At 34.5% G+C, this 23134-nt stretch overlaps 1 protein-coding gene across 7 annotated transcripts in view; it reads right to left on the bottom strand.

Annotated features, from left to right (window-relative positions):
* The window catches only part of RAB28 (RAB28, member RAS oncogene family), a 59613-nt gene that overhangs the window by 29997 nt on the left and 6482 nt on the right, over positions 1-23134 (bottom strand). For all 7 annotated transcript variants that reach the window (XR_011725861.1, XM_071743935.1, XM_071743936.1 and 4 more), the window contains exons 2-4: positions 21450-21546; positions 16133-16221; positions 12735-12864 (exon numbers count right to left, since the gene is read on the bottom strand). Coding sequence is in view for 6 of the 7 variants with exons in the window: in XM_071743935.1 (XP_071600036.1) it covers positions 12735-12864; positions 16133-16221; positions 21450-21546 (316 nt within the window). In the remaining variant the exon portion in view is untranslated. The remainder of the gene's footprint in view (positions 1-12734; positions 12865-16132; positions 16222-21449; positions 21547-23134) is intronic.

Raw genomic sequence — 23134 nt, 5'->3', positions numbered from 1 at the left:
CAGAACAAGAAGTGAGGTAGAATAAACACACACAAAAAGTTTCACAAAACTAAGTGCACACCAGCACTTAAGTGGTTTTATTAGCTAGTGGGAATTTAACTCTATGTTTCTTGAGAAATGTTTTCCAAAATTAAATTAAATTGTATTTTGCTATTGCAGAATTTGGCTATCTACTATGCTCTTCCCTCAGGGCACAGCAATTAAATGGCTTCACAGATTACAATATTATTTCCAACTACATTTGGGAACTCAGAAACCTCAGACACACAACTCAGAATAAGTCCATTAATAACACTATATATTTACTGTTCAGGTTCTCAGAAGAATTCAACTTCCCCTGCATTGAGATGTCTTCTTGGAACACTTAAAACATTTAGAATCAGATCTGCATCACTCCTGAGATGCAAGCAGATGTTCCTAGGGGGACTTTTTAAAGTACCAAAGCAACTGCTGGGCAACTAAGCATTGGTTTAACCCATGCAAATTTTTAAATTTGAAAATCCCACCAGACAGCAGCCTGCACCTTTAAGGACCAGCATCTTACACAGAAAATCTGCCTTCCTGGCCTGATTACTTACTACATAGCACTAGATACTAAAGTCAAATGACAACAAAAAACCTACAGGAAGGAGGCAGAATAAAATACTACGATTTATTTCTGGTTGCACACCCTGAGTACAAAAGCACACAATGACATTGTAATAATTCCAGATACTGACACGGGTAAAGGGACTTTTCTACAAAAACTCTTCAGAAAAATATATTTTTTAGGCTGAAAAATCACAGGATTATGAAGGAAATGCCATATTAATCCCACAGATGATGCACCCTGCAGACTGTAACAGCTCCAAAAGAAATTTTGTCCTTGAACTCGTATCACTACAGTTTAAACCAAAAGACCTTAGCAATTCATCCATCAAGTTTACTCAGTCAGAGAAGCTGCTAGAATTTTTATAAGATGTCTAATGTACTAAAAAAGTATGCCAAGTAACTCATACTTCTTAAAACATAACTATTTTTTTAAAAGAACAAAAACCTGGTGTCCACATCAGGCACTCCCAGAAGATTCAATGAACAACAACAACAAAAAAAAACCACAACAACATTAAGAGCAACCCCTCTGCACCAAGCACAAGGGACTGACTAGGTGTTAAGAGATTGGAAAGGATAAAAAAAGTTCAAGAAAAGACACATGGTATCCAGTCTGGACAGCAGAGTTTAATAGAGGGAGGCAGGTGGAAAAATTTAGTGATGCAGTCATCTGTTTGCTTCCCTTGTCCACCCACAAGCAAAAGAATCAAGGATGAGAAACAAAGCACTCATGACAAGTATGACCTAAACCAAACCAGGAATCCAGAATATTCTAGTCAGGCCAAATAAAAAACACTACAACCTGAATCCTTGCCGAGGGTTCCTCAGGGGAATAAATGGATACTGTCTTTGATGATATGAAGCCCCGGTTTTTGTTGAGTTAGTTCCTTGCTGAATCCAAGGCCCAACATTAAGAAATGAAACCCAGGTCAGGAGTGAAACATTTTATGCAGGTGCATATAAGTCATATTTGTGCACTTTAACACCTCAAAAGTAACAAATAAAAGTTCACCCCAGTTAAACATACTGATAAAGCAAATATAGATGTTGCTGAACCTTCTGCAAATAAAACCATGCTTTAAGAACTGAGACCACACACCATACACTACAGACAGATAAAATTATTCATAGTGAATCAATTAACAAAACACATTGCATTAGACAGAAAATAAAGAAAATTCAATTTCCATAAGTATAAAGCAGTCACTTTTTGTTATTTGCCTAAGAGCACTGCCCTCGGGCATTACAAATATACATAAATCACTTATAAAAGTATCACTCAATGAAAAGATAAAAGGAAGTATCAATGATGAAGGTATATATGGAACTGACAGAAATTCAGTTCCACAAGTTAGCTGAAAAATAATTGGCCAATTCACCAGGTGATCTCAGAAACTGACCCACATTACAAATAAGACCACAGAGGTGAACTCACCCTACAAAATGCTCTGAAATGGACAGCACAAAAACAAAAAATACCATGTTCCCATAAGATATTTCTTTAGCTTAAGGTTACCAGAAATCCTCTCTTTTCCCTCCTGTTGGGATGACCCTAAACACAGGGGATGCCAGCTCCCAAAAGGAGGAGAGAGATTGCCCTGTCTTGAGGATTCTTAGCTGGAAGTGTTTCTCCTCATGTTAGACACCTTCCAAAAATAACAAAGGCATGACATGGTGAAACTACTCACACAAAATGAAACCACAACCATTTTCATCCATAAAGCAATAAAATTTCCTCAGAACAAGGAAAATAGTTCCATTTCATGTTTGCTCAGTGTCTTCTTTGCACTTGGGTTTCCCAATCTCTGACTTGGTTGAGAACCTGACTTTGCCTCCTAACAGCAGCAGGGCTGGGGATGTCAGTACAGTCTTCATTGCTCAAGAGAAAAACTGATCTAGAAAAGTCATCTATTCTACTTCAGCTTGAATTATTAGACATGAAGAAAGAGAGCAAAATATTACAACCTGTGCCATGCAGATTAAGCCTGATTATGGCCTCTGGCTAAGATCTCCAAAACTAATCTTGGTGATACTGATGGCAAAACAGTACCACCAAACAGTGGAACTACTCCACTTGTTTTTTTCAGTTCCCTCTCAAAGCAGATTAAGAATATGTCTAAAATTTATCCCCACATACCTGTCAGTATGACAAAACTGTAGGGTACTATTCAGTGTACCAATCATAATTAAAATAAACCTTCTGTGATCATTTGCTGCAAAATTAAGAGCTATGGGGAGTTAACAGCTGATTTGGTGCCTTAAAGAGGGAAACAGAGGATTTGTAAGTATGCTTCAATTTTAGAGAAACCATGTACAAGACGTTTTTCAGTCCATTTTTTTCTCTCTAGTGACCTGCTTCCATTATTAGTTCATTGTCACATGCCAAGTTGAAATATTTGCTGGAAACTTCAGTGTTCTTTCACTGCTTTTGAAGCCAACGAGACAGCTTGGAACAAGTCAGGAGAAATGAATACTGGGGGATTGTGATGTTGCTATAGTACTTACTCTTTGATGAATAATAATTACTCTAGCAAGTGTGTAAAGCAGACAGGCCCAGTTGCAGAAGGTTCAGTGCAGGTTTTATGAACTGCAGAAAAGCATGATTAGTAGGGAGAGGGGAACACGTTTCACACTTTTATTGTAAAGAACATGAGAATCTCACAGCAAGTGCCAGAACAGATGTTCAAAATTGGGCCCTTAATCTGCAGCACTTTCCAGGTTTTAAGCTATAGTCACTGGTCTGTAGAACACACTCCTCTATTTTTAATATAATTCTTCTGTTTAGTTTTTTTTAATAAATAAGTTTATAGCTTTACTAGTGTTGCCAGCTGTTCAATTTTGATTTACTGACAGAGTCTGCTTTAATATATAGTGGCTTTTGTGGCTTACCCATATAGATTACATTTTAAGCTTCAAGATATCACAATAAAGCAGCTGGAAGAAGTACTGGCTATGCTCAAAAAACAGCATTATTGCCCTAGTGATCAACCATTTAAACACACAACTGCACCAGTAACATTCTCTCAAAACATTTTGGATACACCATTCCCAAACTAGAACTGCAAAACTTTCAGTGTAAGAGGAGGTCATCTTAACATATGGACTTGAAAAAGCCAGACCAATAATATTGATAATTATTAATTAGGCAATATATTAGCTGGCATTAAAAAAGAAAAAAAAACCTTCAAATGAAAGAATAAATAAATTGGAAAAAAAAAATTCCCAAACATATAAGCTCAAATATTTGTAAGTTCAAACATTTTCAGTAATTGTTCCTCTGTAGTGTTGTAAAAAGACACAGTTGCTGTAGCATGAAGCTGCTGTAGGAATGACAAGAATTAAAAAGTTAAGAACACAAGAACTAACTTCTAGGAAAACCCAGAACCTTTCAACAGCCTGAACTTGTATTCCATGTTTCACAACTTCTTTACACAGCACTTTCTAGAAAATATCTTTACAGCATTGTTTACTGAACATTGCTGTGAAAAACTACCAATGCTCTTCATATAGAACCATTTTTAACCTTACAGAATTGCAGTATAACCAGACAAAGCTTTGTTTTCCCCTCCATCTGCAAGTACAGAGCAATGGTATTAAAATAAACTGAAACAACAGAATTCTTGGAACTGAACAATGGATCCAAATCAGAAACTCCAGAAATGCATTATAATTAGATTAGTCAGAATCATCAGTCAAAACTATGAGGTATTTTTGTTACACTGATAACTGCTTTTTCTGCTCAAAAAGGTTCCTTTTTCCATGTAAAACTAACTCCCCCTAAAAAAATCCCTACCAAGAGATCAGAACAGTTTCATTCAGAAAGATCAGCACAGTGTCTAATGAAAAGCATTTTTTTTTTTTTTTTTTTTTTTTGTTCTTTTCTCCCAAGTTTGGATTTGCCAGCAGGACAGTATCCATGATGCACTCCTCCCACTAAATCCTGATACCTCAGAGGATGTGATACATGATGGAAGACAAAAGGAAAAATAAAACCACACCAGAATCAACCATTACATCCACAGCACCAAGAGCATAGCCTGGAGGAGAATGGGAGGAGAAGCATCAGCAGTATCAGTTTATCTCAGTGAACTATTAAAGTTGATACCAGATTAGTAGTTACTCCCATGGTAACACCTTCACAGTCTCATACTGCACAAACAATGAAATACCTTTTTTCAAATACCTTATTTTTTCATCAATAACTCCTGAACTATAAAATGAACCAAAACAGACAGCAGAAAGACATTGTAGCTCATTCAGGATTTCATCAGGACACACCATCTCAAACACTGAACAATGAAGAACTGATAACCAGAGCTGCTAATGCCATGAAGGGAAGAATATGTTTAAAAATCTATCAAAATATTTAGCATATACATGGTATACATGCTTTTACACTGAAATGGGCATCAAACTCAGAATGCCTCATTAAATCAAGTGTGTGGACCTATAGCTGTGAGCAAAAGCTGAAATAGTGCCATTAATTTCCACTTCTCTTCCAAATCCCAACTAAGCATGGTAATTATATATCCTTTAAAATATAATTTAACTCATTCCCCATACTTTTTCTTCTTTGTTCTTAAGTCTGCATATACAGCTCGTTCTGTAAAAATTATTTTGAAAAATTGCAACACAGAAAAATAATCCTCTGGTATTAACTTTAATCTCTGGAAGAACTCCAAAATCTTCTAAAATATTTTCAGGATGATGTTTCAGAATTGCATTTTTCATACTACAAGCTCCTATTAATCATATTAATGGAGGCTATCCATTATGATTATTCCTCATATTAGCACAGGCTATCCATCACCCTCTAAATTGAGCTGAAAAAAACACTGGTTACTTCCAAACAAAATGTTAAATTTTTGCATTTGGTGAAATAAACAGGAAAAGCTTAAGATTTCCCTGCTTACAGGAAGAAACTTCTCTACCACACTTTCTGCCTGTGCAGAGTAGTAAACACATTTAATTAATATAATCTATTGCAGTTGAAGATGCAGTGTACACATAAATACTGTACAACTCCCAGTGTATATTATTAGTCTGATTCTGAAATTTATTATGTTTATGACTTAACCAGATTTGAAATAGAAAATAATGCTACAATAGTGCTTGTCTTTTTCCCCACTTTGTCCCAAATCCTGGTACTACTGTCCTTTTCCCACTTGAAATTTGGTTATCCTCTTTCATCAACTTCCTTCAATAATAATATATGAGAATATATTTCCACAGTAGCTAATGGAGACATTCCTACAAATCAATGTGCTGCAGTGATAGAGAAATAAAAGCTTATTTCACTGTAATGATGCTTCCAGACTTCCCTCAAGTCAGGTGGTTACTTGCAGTTAATGATCTGTGACATGCCACACAAGTAGTCCTAAAAAGACTTATTATCCACTGCATGTGCAACAATATTTGCTTTATGGATGGCTAAATGAATGAAGACATTCAATGTAACTGTAAAAGTAAAATCAAAAGAAAACTTACAAGTAACATGTTTTCTTTGAGTAAAAGAGCTGTGAACATTTTCCATTAATACTTAACCTTTTGCTGGAGCAGTGCAACCACATATAATGCTTGAATCTGTAAAGCCCAAGATCTGCTCAGGGTTAACACTGATTACCTGCCCCCAATCAAAGCCTATAACTTTTTAAATTTTCAGGGAGCTTCACTCATGAAATCAAATTGCATCTGTCATCTGGCAAAGGTGGGAGCAGGACAAGTGGCAAAAAAAAAAAAAAAAAAGGGAATTCTGTCGTGTCTTGAAAACAACTATTTTTTTTCAAGTCAATAAGATAGACATTAAATTGATTGGGTTCTAAAGCTACATATTTTATGCTGCACTGTCTTCCATCAATATCCTAACAGCAAAGAATAGCAGTTCAAAATAAGCTACAAACCAAGAGTACAACATCTCCCATGACTTTCAGACTGTGCAGACATTCACACATTTTCTGTTTATAATTTTTTTTTCATTTACTAGACTCAGCTTTTGTCCACCATATGTCCACTGTAGATTAACTATTCCCTTAGGTACAATTAAGGGCTTTCCATTTGTTGTAAGAAGACCTAAGTATGAAGGACGCAGCCAGAAAAAACATTTCTACCTAAACCAAAAACAGAAGCACATTCAGCCTGGACTATGGTTTATGCAGCATCTTTTTTATTAGATGTATGTCTACACTGCTAAATAAACTACAAAATCCATGGAAACAGTAAGAGATCTCTCAGCATTTCATTTGTGTATTATTATAAAAATAGGATACATACACTGTTCCAACCTCTGTATTTAAAAGGTTTACTTCTATTTCCATTTTTCAATGACATCTTTAGAGATTTTTCTGAATTTAAACATAAATGTTCATGAATGAGAATATCCCATTAACTGGCACTTCTGTCACACTGGTGTTTGTGGTGCAACTACACCAACAATATTCTACCAGGTCCTTGAATTTGGTCTTAGCTCTTGGTCAGTCATCACAGGTATAATCTATATGGCACACACAAAAAAAAACCAAAAAAAAAAACCACCAAAAAACTGAAGTGCAGCCTCACAATTTTAAGTGCAGGAAGAAGAAACCAGGCTATATAAAAATAAAGTACAACTTAAGAACTAAGTCTATCAGTTGGACTGGCTCATGACCATCCTTCACTTTCTTGTTAAAGCACCATCAGATCTGAATAAGAGAACATTAATTTCAGCAAGCAGTTTGTACAAGATCTAAGCTGTCCTGATTCAAATTAGTACAAATGCATTTTTTTTCATAGAATTACACTTGTTTATATCAGAGCTCTAACTATATTACATATATACATATACTATATATAACTCCAACTACATATCTCAAACTCAGAGAATTTGCAGTACTGTGATAGATCTTCTGTGTGCAAGACAAACATATTTTTCAGCTTCACCCTTGTACTGAATCCCATAGTGCAGCAGAACACAAATTAAAAAGCAAATTCACTACTGGTTAATCCTGTCTGTGTGGAACATCAGAAACTGCTCTTAAGACAAGAAGGGCAGATAATGATGATGATGATGATCCCTAATAATCTTTTTAGCAGCATGACAGAAAAGATTTCCCCTTTCTAGTCAAATTTCTAGCACTCTTGCACAGGCACCTGGCTTTTTGAGAGCCACCATCAGTACCTGTCCTGTGTACATGCTCCAGGAATGGAAGAAAGTCCAGAAGTCTAAAAATCTGCCCCCAACCAGGTGATTTAGCAATGAAACAAACAAATCCCTAAGACTGCAATTTTCTATTAATCTTATAAGTTTGTTGAGACAAACATTCTATACATATTTTAGAACAGGGTAGCATTCTATATTTATTCAAATGAGTTGGTAAATTGAGCATAGCACAAGACAAGGTTTTCTTTTTAAGGGAGTCTCTACATATAAGTAGTTTACCCTCCAATCCCAGGAGCATGTGTGAAGCTCAGGTGACTGGACCTGCTGTCAGGCATGCAGGAACTTCAGTTTAATCAGGTATAAAATATAAAACCAGGGATCTTTGCATTTGCTGCTCAATGTTTGTCTTCATTGCACGTGAAGGACCTAACAAGTGCAAGCCCACAGGAAACAAGAACAGAAAACAGCTGGAGAGGTTGGGTGGGCCAAGAGAATGAATGCATAGTTCTGAATTTTAATAAGCATGAATCTCAGAATGAGTATTAATGAAGAAGTAAAAATTTTCTGAGTACCACTGGGAATACTAAGTGTATAAGGCAGTAATAAGAGTCCAAAAGCAGACTGGGTAAGCCTGTTACCAGCCAGATTCATCTTAGCACACAGTACACCAGCCATTTGTATCTGGGCTGAAAAATGTTTGTTTCTGAGCTCAGATAAGGTAGGTCAAAACATTTGGTGTTGTATGTAGATGTAGGTTAAAGGGTACACTAAAATGTAACCTTTAAACTTCCCAATGGAACAGCATCTCACTTCCTCTTCAGGGACAGCACTCCAAGATCAATTAATCACGGCCGAGCCGAACAACCGGTCAACATTCTTAATTAGTGTTGATGCATTCTGCTCTGTGCCCTCATCTGTCATGAAGCCTGTTTAAAAATCTGAGTTATTAGTCTTTATTGAGGAGTGGATCTGGTTAATATCTCTAAGAACAGAAATCATTCATCCATCCACTACACGCTGGTACCTGATAATTCCTACCCCCCGTATAAGCCACAGATAACCACGGCCCTAAGAGCATCTTGGGAGCCATAAATCCAAGTGAGTGCAGCTCCCATGCAGCCTGGGTTAATTTTTGTTTACAATATATCCCCTGAAAATGTTGGTACAACACTTGAGGAGTCTGCTCAGAGATTAGTGCAGAGGGAAATATAGAAAGTAGTGGAGGTAGAAAGGAAAGAAACACATCGCTCATACAAAACAGCAAAACCTTGAATTCACAGCAAGAGGATCCACTGCAATCACTGAATTTTGCCAACACCAAATTTAAGCAAAGATCCTAAGGGCAAGAAAAAAAATTTCTTTAATAGCTAGTTTAATTATTATACAATTTCTTCTTATTAATTTCTATTATCTATACATGTCAAATTATCTGACAGCAACGTATTTATAAAAGTTTCAAGTTACTGCCCTGAAACCCGAAAGGTTTTATTAATCTGAACAACAAGGTTTAATCCCTTATTTATCATGAAACTATTGCAAGATTAACACCACAGAAAGAAGCACACTTCCAATATACTGCATATTAAATAAGATCAAAATACTGTAAAGGAATTTAAAAGTAAAGTCAAATTTAAGATTCAACAGCAGCTGTAGACTTTAGGATTATTCACATCTTGTGACTTCCAATTAATATTCTACATGAAATTTTACAAATTCCTTTTGTTGTATATCAAATGCACAAACAAAAATCTATGTAATGACAAGGAATTAATTGACAATTGGACAAGTGTAGGAAACAGATGTGGACTAAATCTTAAATCATTTTCCTACTCCTTCTGAGAAAATGCATAGATCAGGCTATGGAAAAAAGATCTATGAGAAGGAACAAAGAATGAAAAACTAAAAAAGGACCTAAAAGGAGGACAGTCCCCTTAAATCAATCTCAGCTTTCACAATGGATGACTACATTTTTGATGCTCTTGTTTTCCCAGTTTTAATAAATTAGTGGTACTGACAGGCCTCCATTTTATCCAGCCATGAAGGAAAAAAAAGAAAAGAAAAAAAAAAAAGAAAAAAGGGAGGAAAAAAAAAAGAGAGGAATAGGAAGGTTTAGGGAATTTAGGGAATCTCTATTCATAGTACTCTATTATTTTGCAAATTAATTTCTAATGGATGACTGGAGACTGGTTGGAGCTTTGGATGTAGAAATTTTAAGTGGTGGAATGCTGCAGAAATTCCTGCAAACTTAAGACATTTAACAGAATATTAATAGATACAAGAAAACATTAATAAATGATGCAGTTTTAGAGACAAGTTAATAGGTAGTACACAATTATGCACCATCTATTGCTATACCTGTAATACTTCACATTCAATGACAAAATCACCCAAGGAAATTAATTGTATCTAATAGAATTCATGTGTACATTTTTCTGTATTTTAGAAGAAAAATATTTTTGTGTTCTTCTAAACTTTATTTTTTCAAACTATGGCTTTCTTCCTATTTCTGAAGCACGACAGCAAATATACAAGGTGTATACACCCAAACCAGAAAAATACTCATTTCTTTCAGAGTATTAGCAAATGAAATGGTAACAGGAGAGCCTAAGCCCAAGCTCAGTCTACCCAGCAGAGCAGTGGTAAATTTAAACCAAGGTTTCAATGTGGATGGTTTCAGATGGGCTTCCCAATTTTTATTTAGGTATCTAAAAACTGGTCCAGTACTTTCCAGTTGCTATGGATGAAAATAACTGCATTCTTGGCATTTTTTTTAAACCTTTTTCAGAAAGAAAGCAAAGCATTAGAAAAACTTCTCCAGATATTTTCCTAGAAGACATGCATAGCTCAAGAAACAAGTACAATCATTAGACAGGAACTAATGAAAAATTATTTCTCCTATGATGCATAAAGTCAAATATCATCAATTCATAAAATGGTTTTTCTTGGGTTAACATATTATTGTTCTTGCATTGTGTATGAGTGTCTTCACACTGAGTAAAGCTGAGCTAGACTGAACACAGTGATTCCACCTGAAAAACTTGTTGGCACTGATAGCTTTATCCTTCCATAATACACAAAAATCAACATCATGTTTTAATATATAAACTTACCTTGTTTTCTATTTATGTAACAATAGGAGCCTGATTATTTACCTCTCACAGGCCACTGAAGAATTGAGGTAGAAACTCTCCTAGAGATTCTGCTTCTATTACAGAACTCAGAAAAGCAATACCCTTTTAAAAGCTGACTTTTTATAATGCTGAAATAAAAATAAAGCAAAAAAAATTTACCTCTGTAAGCGCATCCCTTGCATGCTAGACATGTGCAACAAACTTCCTCAGGATCAAGTTAAAGCAATAGTTTGGTTTTTTACTTTAAACACAGCTTCTGAGGGAAAATAAGGTAGCAAACACACTGTTGCTTTGGCTGCTTTTTTTATAAAATTAAAGAGCTACCACTAGTCAGTGTCAACCTTTATCTGGAAACTCACCTGTGAAACCATATTCTACTTGCAGATGCTCACAAGGAATATTTGGATGAAATTGAATAGCAGGCACATATACAAAAAAAACCCAAAGCATATATGCTTAAGGTATATATAAAGGTATATAAGGTATACAAACCTTATTACATATAAAGTATATAAACCTCCTCAACTACAAACCACTTTCTAATTTTCTGCCTCTGAGGTGTTGTTCCAGCAAAAGAACATTATTTATCCTGTGTTACAGTGCATCTAACTGTAAATACTTTGTAAGATTTGCAGAACTCCAGCTAGGAAGTCCAACTTTGGGGCAAAATATAAATCAGTGAAAAATACTTTTCATTTGAATTTCAACAGAATCTGTATTATTGACTCTGGTCTAGCAGTACAACACTGTCTATGTTATGCTTTCAGAAGTGCTATTTATATATTGTAACTCTAAGAGCTTCTATGTTTTCTTCCCACAAAATAAGTAGTCTTTCATAATTAATATCATAAAATGTTCAAGCATTACAGTAGCAATACTGTAGTTAATGGTTCTGAATAAAAGCATTGACTCTACATTGTTTTCAAATGTTTTTAAACAATACTAACTTGCTAGATAAGGCTTTTTTCAGGTTTGTTCATGATGCAGACATGCTGACATGGACAAGACTTATTTGGAAAATAAAAAAAAAAATTAAAAATCTGGGTTTTGTTGTCTAAAAAAACATGTTTATGTTGCTTTAAAAATTCTGCTTTTCCACCTTTGTTTCCAAAATTGCTTTTTGTTGCTTTTACCAGCTTCAATAGAAAGAGAGGAAGGACCAAGATCTCAGATGTGCCAATAAGGATTTTTCCATATGATTTCTTAGCTAGAAATGGGGGAATTTGGTATCCACCTAATTAGGAAACCAGCTAGGTGATGGTTATTTAACATGGCAAATTCTGGTGGCCAGAAGAAAACAATTATATCACACATTATCAAGAAGAGGGCAGGGTAAAAAAAAATCCCAGAACAACAGAAAGTGATCTCATGTGGAGTAGTAGAGATAGCATGTAAATACAGCTTAATAAGCAACTCTAAATATTATGCCCAGTGTGAAGTGCTGTTAATTTTAAAAATATATACCAGTACTTAATTTAGCAGTTTTGTGACAGACAGAACCATGAAATATACCTGCTTTTAAGTTCCAGGAATGCTTCCCAGTTCTCCATTCTAGATGCAAGCCATGGCTATATCCTGAAGCCCTATCAAATTCAAACATGGGTGAGAGAGATCTCTCTACTCCTCTGTGCTGCTCTCCAAGCAAAAAAAAAAACACAAGCAGAGAGGCTGCAGATCAGGCAGAGCAAGATGCAGCAAATCCCTCCACCTCTCTGCCCCAAACCAGAGCACAGATATATCCACATATGTCATCTATATGCCATAACAACAGACATTATTTAGTTATATTTTACTAAAGATTTATGCCCTGTGCCACTTCTTCAATAGAGAACAACATTCAGAGCATTTCAATTAATAATGAAATATGAATAACTTACTTTTATTTCCAACCAAGGCCATAAGTGGCTGTGTTTCTGAGTCTTCATTCACTTTTTTGACTGCATTATACCAGTCTTCTAAGTTTTCAAAGCTCTGGCCATTGGTAATATCATAAACCAAAAGAATACCCTAAATAAAAAGATGCATTTTAAGTATTACAGGTTGTAATAGTATTTTAACATGGTCAAATTTACATCAGTTTAAATTATTACTATAACACAGCATTAACAAATAATGAATTGTGTATTTTGATGAATAATTATAAGCTTCTGTAACAAACACATTTTATTACAATATTGGTCCTGCATCCCATGTGTTCCAGGTTCAGATGGTAACTGAACCACAAGGGTAGAAACGAAATGGCAATTCAGTAAAGAACACAATTACTTTTACTAGAACTTTTCCAAACTTCATTTGCTTTACAAAAAAGCCCAAAAGCACCTCACGCAAATAGTAAGATAAAAATCAAATTGCAGATTTACTTTTAGTTCAGCTAATATGGTTTGTAGCTTCACTGTTGCATTTTTTGGAAAAAAAATAAAAATAAAAGCAGTTCAGTTGTACTTTTCTGCACACTGCCTGTCATGCCTCTGCTCTCCTTTGGGGAGATCCCTTCTTTCACTGCTGTAGAAGACAAGCAAGAAGTACTGGCAAGCCTTAAGTTTTCAAAGAAGAAACTAAGAATGTGGTTACAAGTCAAAAAAAAGGGAGCCCCATATATTTCAGAGGTTTCAGGCCAGGCTACAAGCAACAAAGACTCAGAACTGACATCACCAAGGATTCCTCAGAGCTTAGATCCAATATTATGAATTACAGCCTATTAACAGCCCAAATGCCCAACTTCTTGGCCCTCTGTAATTCCAAGATCAGCTCTCACAAATCACTTCTCTAAATAATTGAGATTTCTGCTCCTGCTTTCCACTACACCTTAATAAAGTATATTGTAAATGAGGAATAAAGTCAGAAATGCTTGTTGCATTTTCTCATGGAATTCACATCTTGAAAAAAAAAATAAATCCCTGCAACTGCACACTGTGCCTCACATGAAATTTTCAAAAACATTCTTAAAAAAAACAATACAATGTATAAAAAATTAGATGGTTCAATGACTCCTATGCAATTGAAAAGATTTTTCAAGTTTTTCAGGCTGTCTGGCCCCAGCTTACAGAGTTTAATCAGCTAGATGCAAGATAAAGTTAACAGAATCTGAGCATTTAAGGTTTATTTAGGGTGAGTACTAAGTCTCCATGAAAATGTTACTCTCCTATATATCCTCTAGACAACTGCAGCCTACCTACACTATAGAAGAAAGAATATTATTAATGATGGATTTATTGCAAAATAAACCACTAAAGAAAGTTCACAGGTAGAGCTCACCTACCTTCTTTTTGGTCTCCTTTTCCATGATCTAAAACATTGCCTCTAATTCATATTCTTTCCTGTTCTTATTTATTCTTGTCAATATTTGATATACTTGAGAAACAAAGATGTCAGGTATGATGTCTTAGGGATGTAAAAAAACCCATAAATCATAGCTTAGATTAAATACATAGATGAAATACATCATCTTTCCCACAGAGAGACATTTTGCCTACAATAGGGCAGAGGTGAGTGCTTTTTGGTTGGGAATGACATTTTCAAAAATACTGCAGAAATCATTTGCTGGGCCCTGGAGAATGTAGAGTCTTCAGTACTCATTCTACTAAAAAGACAATTTATGAGGTGGTGTATGCCAGCTCTTAAAGATACTTTAAATTAGATACTTGTGCAGGGGCAGCAATTACAGGTATGAGATGGGAGCAGTTCTGAAATATCACTAAACAGCAGCAGTGCTATTACAGAAGTGCTGCAGCCAGATAATACATTCAAATAATACCAAAATGTTTTACTTGTTGCATATGTTTTATAACAGTCTCTTAGTTTTAATAAAATAATTTTGCTACCCTGTTAAAGATCTACCAAGAAGCAGGAGAAAGTGGCTTCCATGACAGGGAAAGTGATGAAGCACAAATTGCTTCATGTGCCTGAAGTAAACTCAGTGAAAGAAATAAAAGGCTTTTAGCTTTTTTCTGTATTGAATTTGGTGATAAACTTAGGAGTTCCTTATCAGCAAGAGCAGGTCAAAAAGCTAATTCCAGTGCCCCAGAACAGTGAAAAACTTGACATCAATATGCCTGAAGTTAAAAAAGCTTGATTTTTAGTCTTTCTGTGCATATTAACCAAAAAAGCCTACATCTAGTCTCTTTCTGTTTCATCCTCTCCCCCACCTCAACCTCAACTAATTTTTTAATGAGCTAATGGCTCATTAAAAAGCCTTTTATTCTTTCACTGAGTTTACTTCAGGCACATGAAACAATTTGTGCTTCATCACCTTCCCTGTCATGGAAGCCACTTTCTCCTGCTTCTTGGTAGATCTTTAACAGGGTAGCAAAATTATTTTATTAAAACTAAGAGACTGTTATAAAACATATGCAACAAGTAAAGCATTTTGGTATTCTTTGAAAGTTGGAAAATATTAAATTGATAAATTTATCTTTATCCTATTAAGTAATAAAACCCAATCTCCTTAATCAGCCATTACTGTCCTGTACTTATGAGTACAAGGCTTCTGCCCCAGAAAGGTTCTAGGATTCCATATTTCTACTGCTTGAAGTACTGGGGGAAAAATAGGTGCCTTTGTTTTGAGGTAAATATAACATTATGTAATAAAACATTATGCCTATTGTTCTCATTACAAAATGCAAATTAAAGAACAGAATACATTTTAGGATCACTCATGTTAAGAGGTTTGGCATCCTGCTAAATCATCTCATAGTAAAAGACACTCTTATAATATTTAGCTCTTAATCCTAGCATTCACTTGAAGTTGCTTAGTTAACCTCAAGATAAAATTAATTTTTGTTGGATAAGAGTTCTGCAAAAATATTTAGCTACCTAGTTGCCTTTTTTTGTTTGCCCTCTTATAACCTCAGTTGCATGCATGAGTTTAATAGTGTAGGATTGCTCTTAATTTCCTCCTTCTACTTTTTTTTCCCCAGGAGGCATCTGTTCTAAAAGCAGCCACTATATCTACCATGTGGATATCCACATAGCTTTTACATTTACTATGATTGCTTTTCTTAACTCAGGACACAAAGACACAAAGAATGGAACCATACATCTGTTCTTCAGAGTTACTCAGATCTACAAATGCACACCCTTGCTTTAAGGCAGCTTGAAAAAATTAACTACAAAGCAAAATTTAACTTTCATATTAATAGCAATTAAGCTTCAAGAGTCAACATATTTTTCAGATATGCAAAACAACAATTTATAAGAGATGTTTAATTTTAAGAGCAAAGTTTCAATGAATTTTATCTAATTGTTATAGATAAAATTCTCATAATTTATACTGTACCTGAGCTCCATAAATATATTTATCCAGCATTTTGCCTCCTATCGTTTGCCCCCCTACATCCCACACTTGAAGAGTAACATTCAAATTTCCTGAAAAAGAAAATTGTACAGATAATGTATATCCTGGACAATTTGGATACAAATAAAATTAAATGTATATTGGCACAGCAGATAATACAGCTCTGACATATCAACAACAATAGCCTTTTACAAATATACACTAAATAGTAACTAAACTTCAACGCAAAGAGGTAGCATTTGGAAAAAAGTCAATTTTGCCCAGGCAAGCCATTAAGATGCAGTAAAACTATAGCTAGATACTTAATATTAACAGAAAAGAATAGAAACTGCAGTAATTATGACATTCCTGACCAGAAAAAATATATTATACTACACTGAAGAAACACATAAATCTTTACAGAGAAAGTACTTGGAATTGAAAAGTAGCATAATTAATCCCAATTTCACCATATTATTTCATATTCTATGCCCTTCCTCCCCAACCCCTCCAAATTTTCTTTACAAATCCAGAAGTGGGAAAACCTGCACAGTGACTGCATTTTGGGAGTGATGCTCTTAGTACTACAAAGCTGGAGAATTAGAAAGCTGACAGTTTCAAAAATGGAAATACTGACACATCTAAGTTGAGGATCCAAGCTGTGACTATTGCCCTCACTCACCAGCCTAAACCAGGCAACTAAACTGGATTTACATGATTTTATCTTTAAAGAATTTACACCAAGAACAGCTCATTTCTGTTCTTAACAGTCTTTAACTTTTGCTGAAACTGCTAACAGGTTTGCAAAAACAAAGGAACAAAAAAATCTGTGTAAATACAGAATATTAAATATCCTACAAGACATCTATAACAACTCAGAAACCCCCAGACTAAACACACACAGAGCAATCTATGGCACCACATGCATGCAAACATATTAATGCAGCATTTGGCCCCTTTTCCATGGTGAGGACTGTTCTCAAAACTGTTCTGATTACCTGGAAGCACCAAACTAATACAGGAAGGTCAGATTAATAGTTTTCTAATCTACATACAACTCAGGTACCATATGTTAGTAACAATTCTACATACTCATAGATAATTGTAACTACCTGCTAATTTTACTCCTAATTTTTTTTTTAAATTGCATCCAAGTTCCACATCACAACAACTGAAAGTCAAGTAAATAAAGTACACAATATTTTGTCCTGCTATTTTATGTTATTAACAATCTTATTTTACACAGTGTGATCTATTCAGCCAATGTTCTATACCTAACACCCATTAGTTATGGGAGGGAGCATGCTCCACAGAAATATACTCCAGCACTCATTGAATATTAACAGCAAATTAGAACTATATAGCTCAATGTATGCTACTTGTGGTACTAAATATACCACATTATATTTTTATCATGCATCTTGCTTTAATCTGGTTAAATACACAGAGTTCTGAAAGTGCTGCTCAGGTCTCAGATATACAATGAACATTTAACAGTATCTTCGAAATACTTTTGAGCTATGCTGATTTTTGTCTAATACTAAAATAAAAAATTCTACATGGAGTTTAATAAATGCATTCTAAACACTCCAGTTCAATAAAAGCAAACATTATTTGCATTAACAGTGCAGATACTACATATTAATAACTATATTAATAACTATGTATTAATACACATACCATGTAATTAATAATGTTTGTAAAGCCCAGAACATAAGTGACTGCAAACAATGCAGGAAAGTTTTCCTTAAAGCACCTGGCACAGATGAACTGGAGAATCCTTAGTCTGAAAGATTGTGCATGCTCAGTGGGTATGTTAAAAAACCCAAGCTCAAACTCTCATCATGTTGCAGTATTCTATCCCTCCCTCAGTTGTATTAATTCCAGTGAAACTTTACCATGTCATTCACACCAGCTATTTGGAAAAAAAAAAAATAAAAATCTAAAATATTACCATTTTCAAATCAAAACAATTTTCAGATGCCTGATTTTGTCTTCAAATGTTTTAAAAATTGTATAACTTCATTATTCCTCCTAGAAGTAGAAATCATGCACAGCAGACTGGGCTTAGTATCTGGATGACTGTCACATTATCTGAGAGACTTTAATGCAGGGAGTTAAAATAAATGGTCTAATATGAATTATTTGCTTTCTTTCACTTAAAAAAAAAAAAAAAGAAAGAAACTTGGGGAAAAAGGTTGCAATGTTCCTTTAAGGTGATGTGTTTCTTGATTAAGACCTCACTAACAACTGAAATTCACACTGACCATGTCCAGTGCAAAATATTTCATTTTCTCCTTTTTTTTAACTAGGGACTCTAATATTTGCTTTGTGCTCTGATTGATTTTGAGGGGAAAAAAAAGAATGTTAGGATTATTCTGACAGAAGGAAAATCTCCAGACAATCTGCCTAACAAACATTTAACTAACAGCTATGAAAGTAGCACGATGTTTTCTGCCAGGATTTTGAAATCTGGAAAATGGCAAAAAAAAAAAAAAATAAGACCAAGCTATACATAGTAAGATAGCTCTTAGAAACAAGGTTAACATAAAAAAAAAAGAAGAATCCTATAAAAATATTATGTAACACACTGATAAGGATAAAAAAACTCACTAGCATTTCTTTATTCTGCAGAAAATAATGCACACAAGTGTAGAATTAAAACAACTGAGGCAACACAGTGAAGGTATTGGGCTGGTTCTGGTATGAAGACACTGATTCAGCAGTGATCCTGGAGAAATAAATGTACTTGGTGCATTGGTTAACCTTACTTAAAGTGCTGCACAGCCAAGATGGAATTAAAAACAAGAGTCTAGCCACTTTTTGCACTGATGACTTTTTAAAAAAATCCTTTCAACAGAAGAATCCTGTTTACTGGACTGCACCCACAACCTTCCTGAAAGGATTGGGACTATGGCTCTAAAGAATTTCTATCAGCAGACCCACAAAGTAACAGATACAGTATTTAAGCAGCAGAGTCTACACTGTGGCTACATCCAGACTATACAAGATTTTGCATCACTAAATACACTGGAATTGCTTTGCATTTGAAAAAAAGTATTTTGAACAAATTGCATGAAGAGAATTTGCCAAAAGTCATACACTAAAAGTCATATTGTTCAAAATTAATCAAAGCACTTACAATTGGTATCAAACCATATTGTTTTACCACGTAAAATATTTGCTTTTTTCACTGCAAAAGTGCAGTTACTAAAAGAGCCAGAGACAAATACACCTTTTACTTTAAAGAAGCCAAAAAACCCAGAAACACAGTACTTTATTTTACAAGCTAAAATGCATTTCTGATGTGGTCTAATGTAAACTTCTGTGCAATTCTAAACATCAGTAACTTTAACTCCTGAAATCTTCACTTACATTTTAAGAAGAAAAAAAAAAAATCAAATACTGAACTATATCAAATACTGAACTACAGTTATTCACCAATTCTCCTACTAAATAAGAGAAATGGAGACTTATTTTCCTGCTGATATACACATTGTAATTTCTGTGCAGCAGTATGAATTAACCTTTCAAGTAAGCACAGTAGCTCTGCAAACCCAGAAGTAATCACAAAATTAGAAAAATCCACCTACTTAAGTAATGTTTCCCATTCCAGTATTTAGAACTTTTACCTCACTCCTTCCTTCCTTCCCTCTCCCACCCCACCACCAGTTCAGCTTACCTATAAAACACATAATTCCATATAGACCTAAGCACATATATAGGCAAAACCAGAATGACAAATGACAGAAAAATGTTTTTTCCTGAATATTAATTCCATAAGTAACTATTTTGTTAGTGATAAATGAGGAAAATAGATGTAGAAACTTTGTTGCTGGTTTGCTACTATTCCCATCTACATTCTATTATTTCCATCTACATTCTGATTTTATTACAAAATAAACTTGAACATGAATGAATCAATAGTTGATAACTTTCCAACTTTTCCACTCAACAAGAATATTTAGAACCCCAGTAATGTACTAATACCTTCTGTATGCTTAACAGCTGGAAAAAAACCTTGCAAAATACAAGTTCTCAGCATGCACACTGCATGATTTGTGTACACATTCCACTTGCAAGCACTGCTGTTAAGTATTATGCACACTGGTATTTTTAGAGGTATGAGCAGGACAATAAAAAAATTATTCTGTTGATTTTATGGAGAAATAAGTACTAACATTTGGTAATTTATCACTCACCAGACACTAAAAAAGTACAGCAAAATGGTCAAACCAAAATAGTGAATGCAGGAATAGTCTGAAAAGATTATTCTGTTTCACTTAAGAAAATATATAAACATAATCAATAAATCACTGGCAGTGCAATTTTAACAAAATAAGTTCAAGATCTGTATATATTTCTTTGTTACTTCAGGTTACAGCTAAAACACTTAATTTCTGGGTTTGTCCTCAGCAAGGAAAAAAGACAGAATTATAGAACTTCCAACAACTTTATCAAATCTCACTACAACTTTTAATAATTACACTTTTTCTCACTTCTGATTTCCAAAACTAGAAGAAAACGCACGTAATATTTAAATATTTAAATATTTCCACAATTCAAAATTAAGCAACAACAAATCAATGCAAAGACTTCTTTCAAACCCCCAATTGTTCCAAGACAAACTTATACCAGCAACTATTCTTTTTTTTCATTATTTCTCTGCATTTTCCATGCAGTGTGCTGCAACTGGCATCTAAATAGTTCCTTTGCCGTCGTGAAGTGAAACATCTTGAATGCTGAAACTGTATTTTTATGAGTGCCAAGGGACCCTAAATTTTAGTGGTCTATTAAATGCCAGCAATTTCATGCTGCCTTGCATAAAACAGCATTCACATATTAGAGCCCTGCAATTCCATAGCAGCATTATGCTTCTCTCACTCAACTCAAATACAAGGTGCTTATTTCATTTCAAAAAAAAAAAAAAAAAAAGCAAAAACAAAAAGCAAAAATGTTTCTTTCAACACAAACATTGTCAATGAATATATTTAAAGTTCCATTTCATTGTTGTATGTTACACTATCTTCATGGACAGTGAGTACACTCAAGAAGAGGTAACAGAAACCAAGAATATAGATGGAATTCCTTATCTTTGAATTTAGTGTTTTATTTAAAGATCTAATACCCAACCCTTAGTCACCTGGAAAGAAGGAACTAACAAAATTTTCTCTGAAATTTACTTTATTTTACTTACCTAATTTACCTTGCCATAAAAAGCACTGTACAAAGTTTATTTAGTACACATTACTTTGAAGACTCTGTTGCTGCAAATCTTTTGCTGCCCAACCTTTCAGTTTTAGTCCCAATTCTCTCTTACCTGGCAACATTATCCTTTTCAAGAAGAAGTCCAATCCTAGGGTTTGTTTGTACTGTTTTCCAAATGTCTCTTGGGCAAACCGTCTGGCTAAGGATGTCTAAAACAGAACAATGCCAAATTATGTTTTCATTTTAAATGGAAAGGTTACACCAGAAGTATGAAATACAGTTAAGCACTTTTTAAATCAATGCTGGCTGACAGAGTTCATGGATTTGGACTGACAGGCATTCCAGCCACCTACAACATAGCACAATGGGTGGTAAAGGCTACAAATGTATGTAAAAAAAAGCAGGGCACTTATTTTCTTTGTACTTCAAAGATGCTGTGATATTTGGATTTTAAAATATTACACAGATTTGTGTGAAGTATCATTGGCACAAAGTGACCCAAAAATCCAAGTGACTGCCAAAAATCCACACCTGAAGAGTTTACAATTTTTAAAAAGTGTTCATTTCCAAAGCAAGGATCCTTCCCTGGAACAGAACACCATGATCCCTGTCCAACTTTGCTGGGAGGGAAGAGATCTCCAGGAGGCAGAGTGCCACAAGGGCTCCAAAGTGTGGCAGGATTCCTGTCACTGGGCATCAAAGTTTTAGCATCAGGAATGACATGAAGTCTGATAAGAAGAGCACTTTCTTGTAGGAAAAAAACCTAAATTCATGTTAAGAATGAACATTTGGAGAACCATGCATCTAAATACAACTCTTGAAACTTATTTCTTCAACTGGTATTTTGTGTATTTATGAAATTAGACCAATATACTGTTGACCTAATAAAGAATCAGCATAGTGCTAAAAGGACACACAATTAACCTACATAAAGTAATAAAGCAAAGCATTTCTATTCTCTCATTATCAATTTAAGTTCTCCATGCACAATGGAAAAAAAAAGAAAGAAAAAAAAAAAAAGGAATGAAGAGAATTCTGCAGAAAACAAATTTTTTTTATTGTGGAAAAAAATAAACGCTGTATTAAAAATTAATGTCACAGAGAAAAAGATAAAATCCATCTTACATCAAATTAGTGGTGTACACTAACAAATCCCTTGTTGACATGGTATCTTAAAATACAAAACCAAAGTAAGTGCAGGAAAAAATATGAATATGTATTCATACACATGGGGGAGGGGAAGCTGAACAGCCTCACAAAACCTTTAAGCTGTCCGAGAAAACTCAAAATGGGCAAGAAGGAATTTTTTTATAACTTTCTGTTCATCAAAACCTGAAGAAACAGGTCACATCAACTGTTATTAAAAACTGCTGTGAGAGCAGAGTTAGCAAAAAATGCAACAGCAAAATAATAACTTTTGAAAAATGAGAATAGACAAGCTCTAGTAATAGAATGGTTATAGCAAAGTTCTAAAATTAAGTCAAATATACACAGGGAAAAAAGGCAATTTACTCCTTTTTCTGCAAGAAAACATGATCAACAGAGCTCCAGCATTAAAACTCCAGCATGAATAGGCAAACATTTATTCAACTATTAAATTACCTGCAAAATAACTCAAGATTTACAGTTTTCTTGTTCCTGTATCACATTTATATTCCTAGCACTATCATATATGTAAAAAATGATATTTTGATACTAGAAGAGATGTTTAGGAAGTAATCCAAAAAATCCATTAAGGACTCTGGCAACATTCTCATTTGCTGAACTCAAGCCTATAGAATAAACTAGAAATAGGAG

This window comes from Heliangelus exortis, chromosome 4 (assembly GCF_036169615.1).
Source record: "Heliangelus exortis chromosome 4, bHelExo1.hap1, whole genome shotgun sequence".
In the NCBI taxonomy this organism is placed as follows: domain Eukaryota; kingdom Metazoa; phylum Chordata; class Aves; order Apodiformes; family Trochilidae; genus Heliangelus; species Heliangelus exortis.
This window is presented reverse-complemented; position numbering and strand designations above follow the sequence as displayed.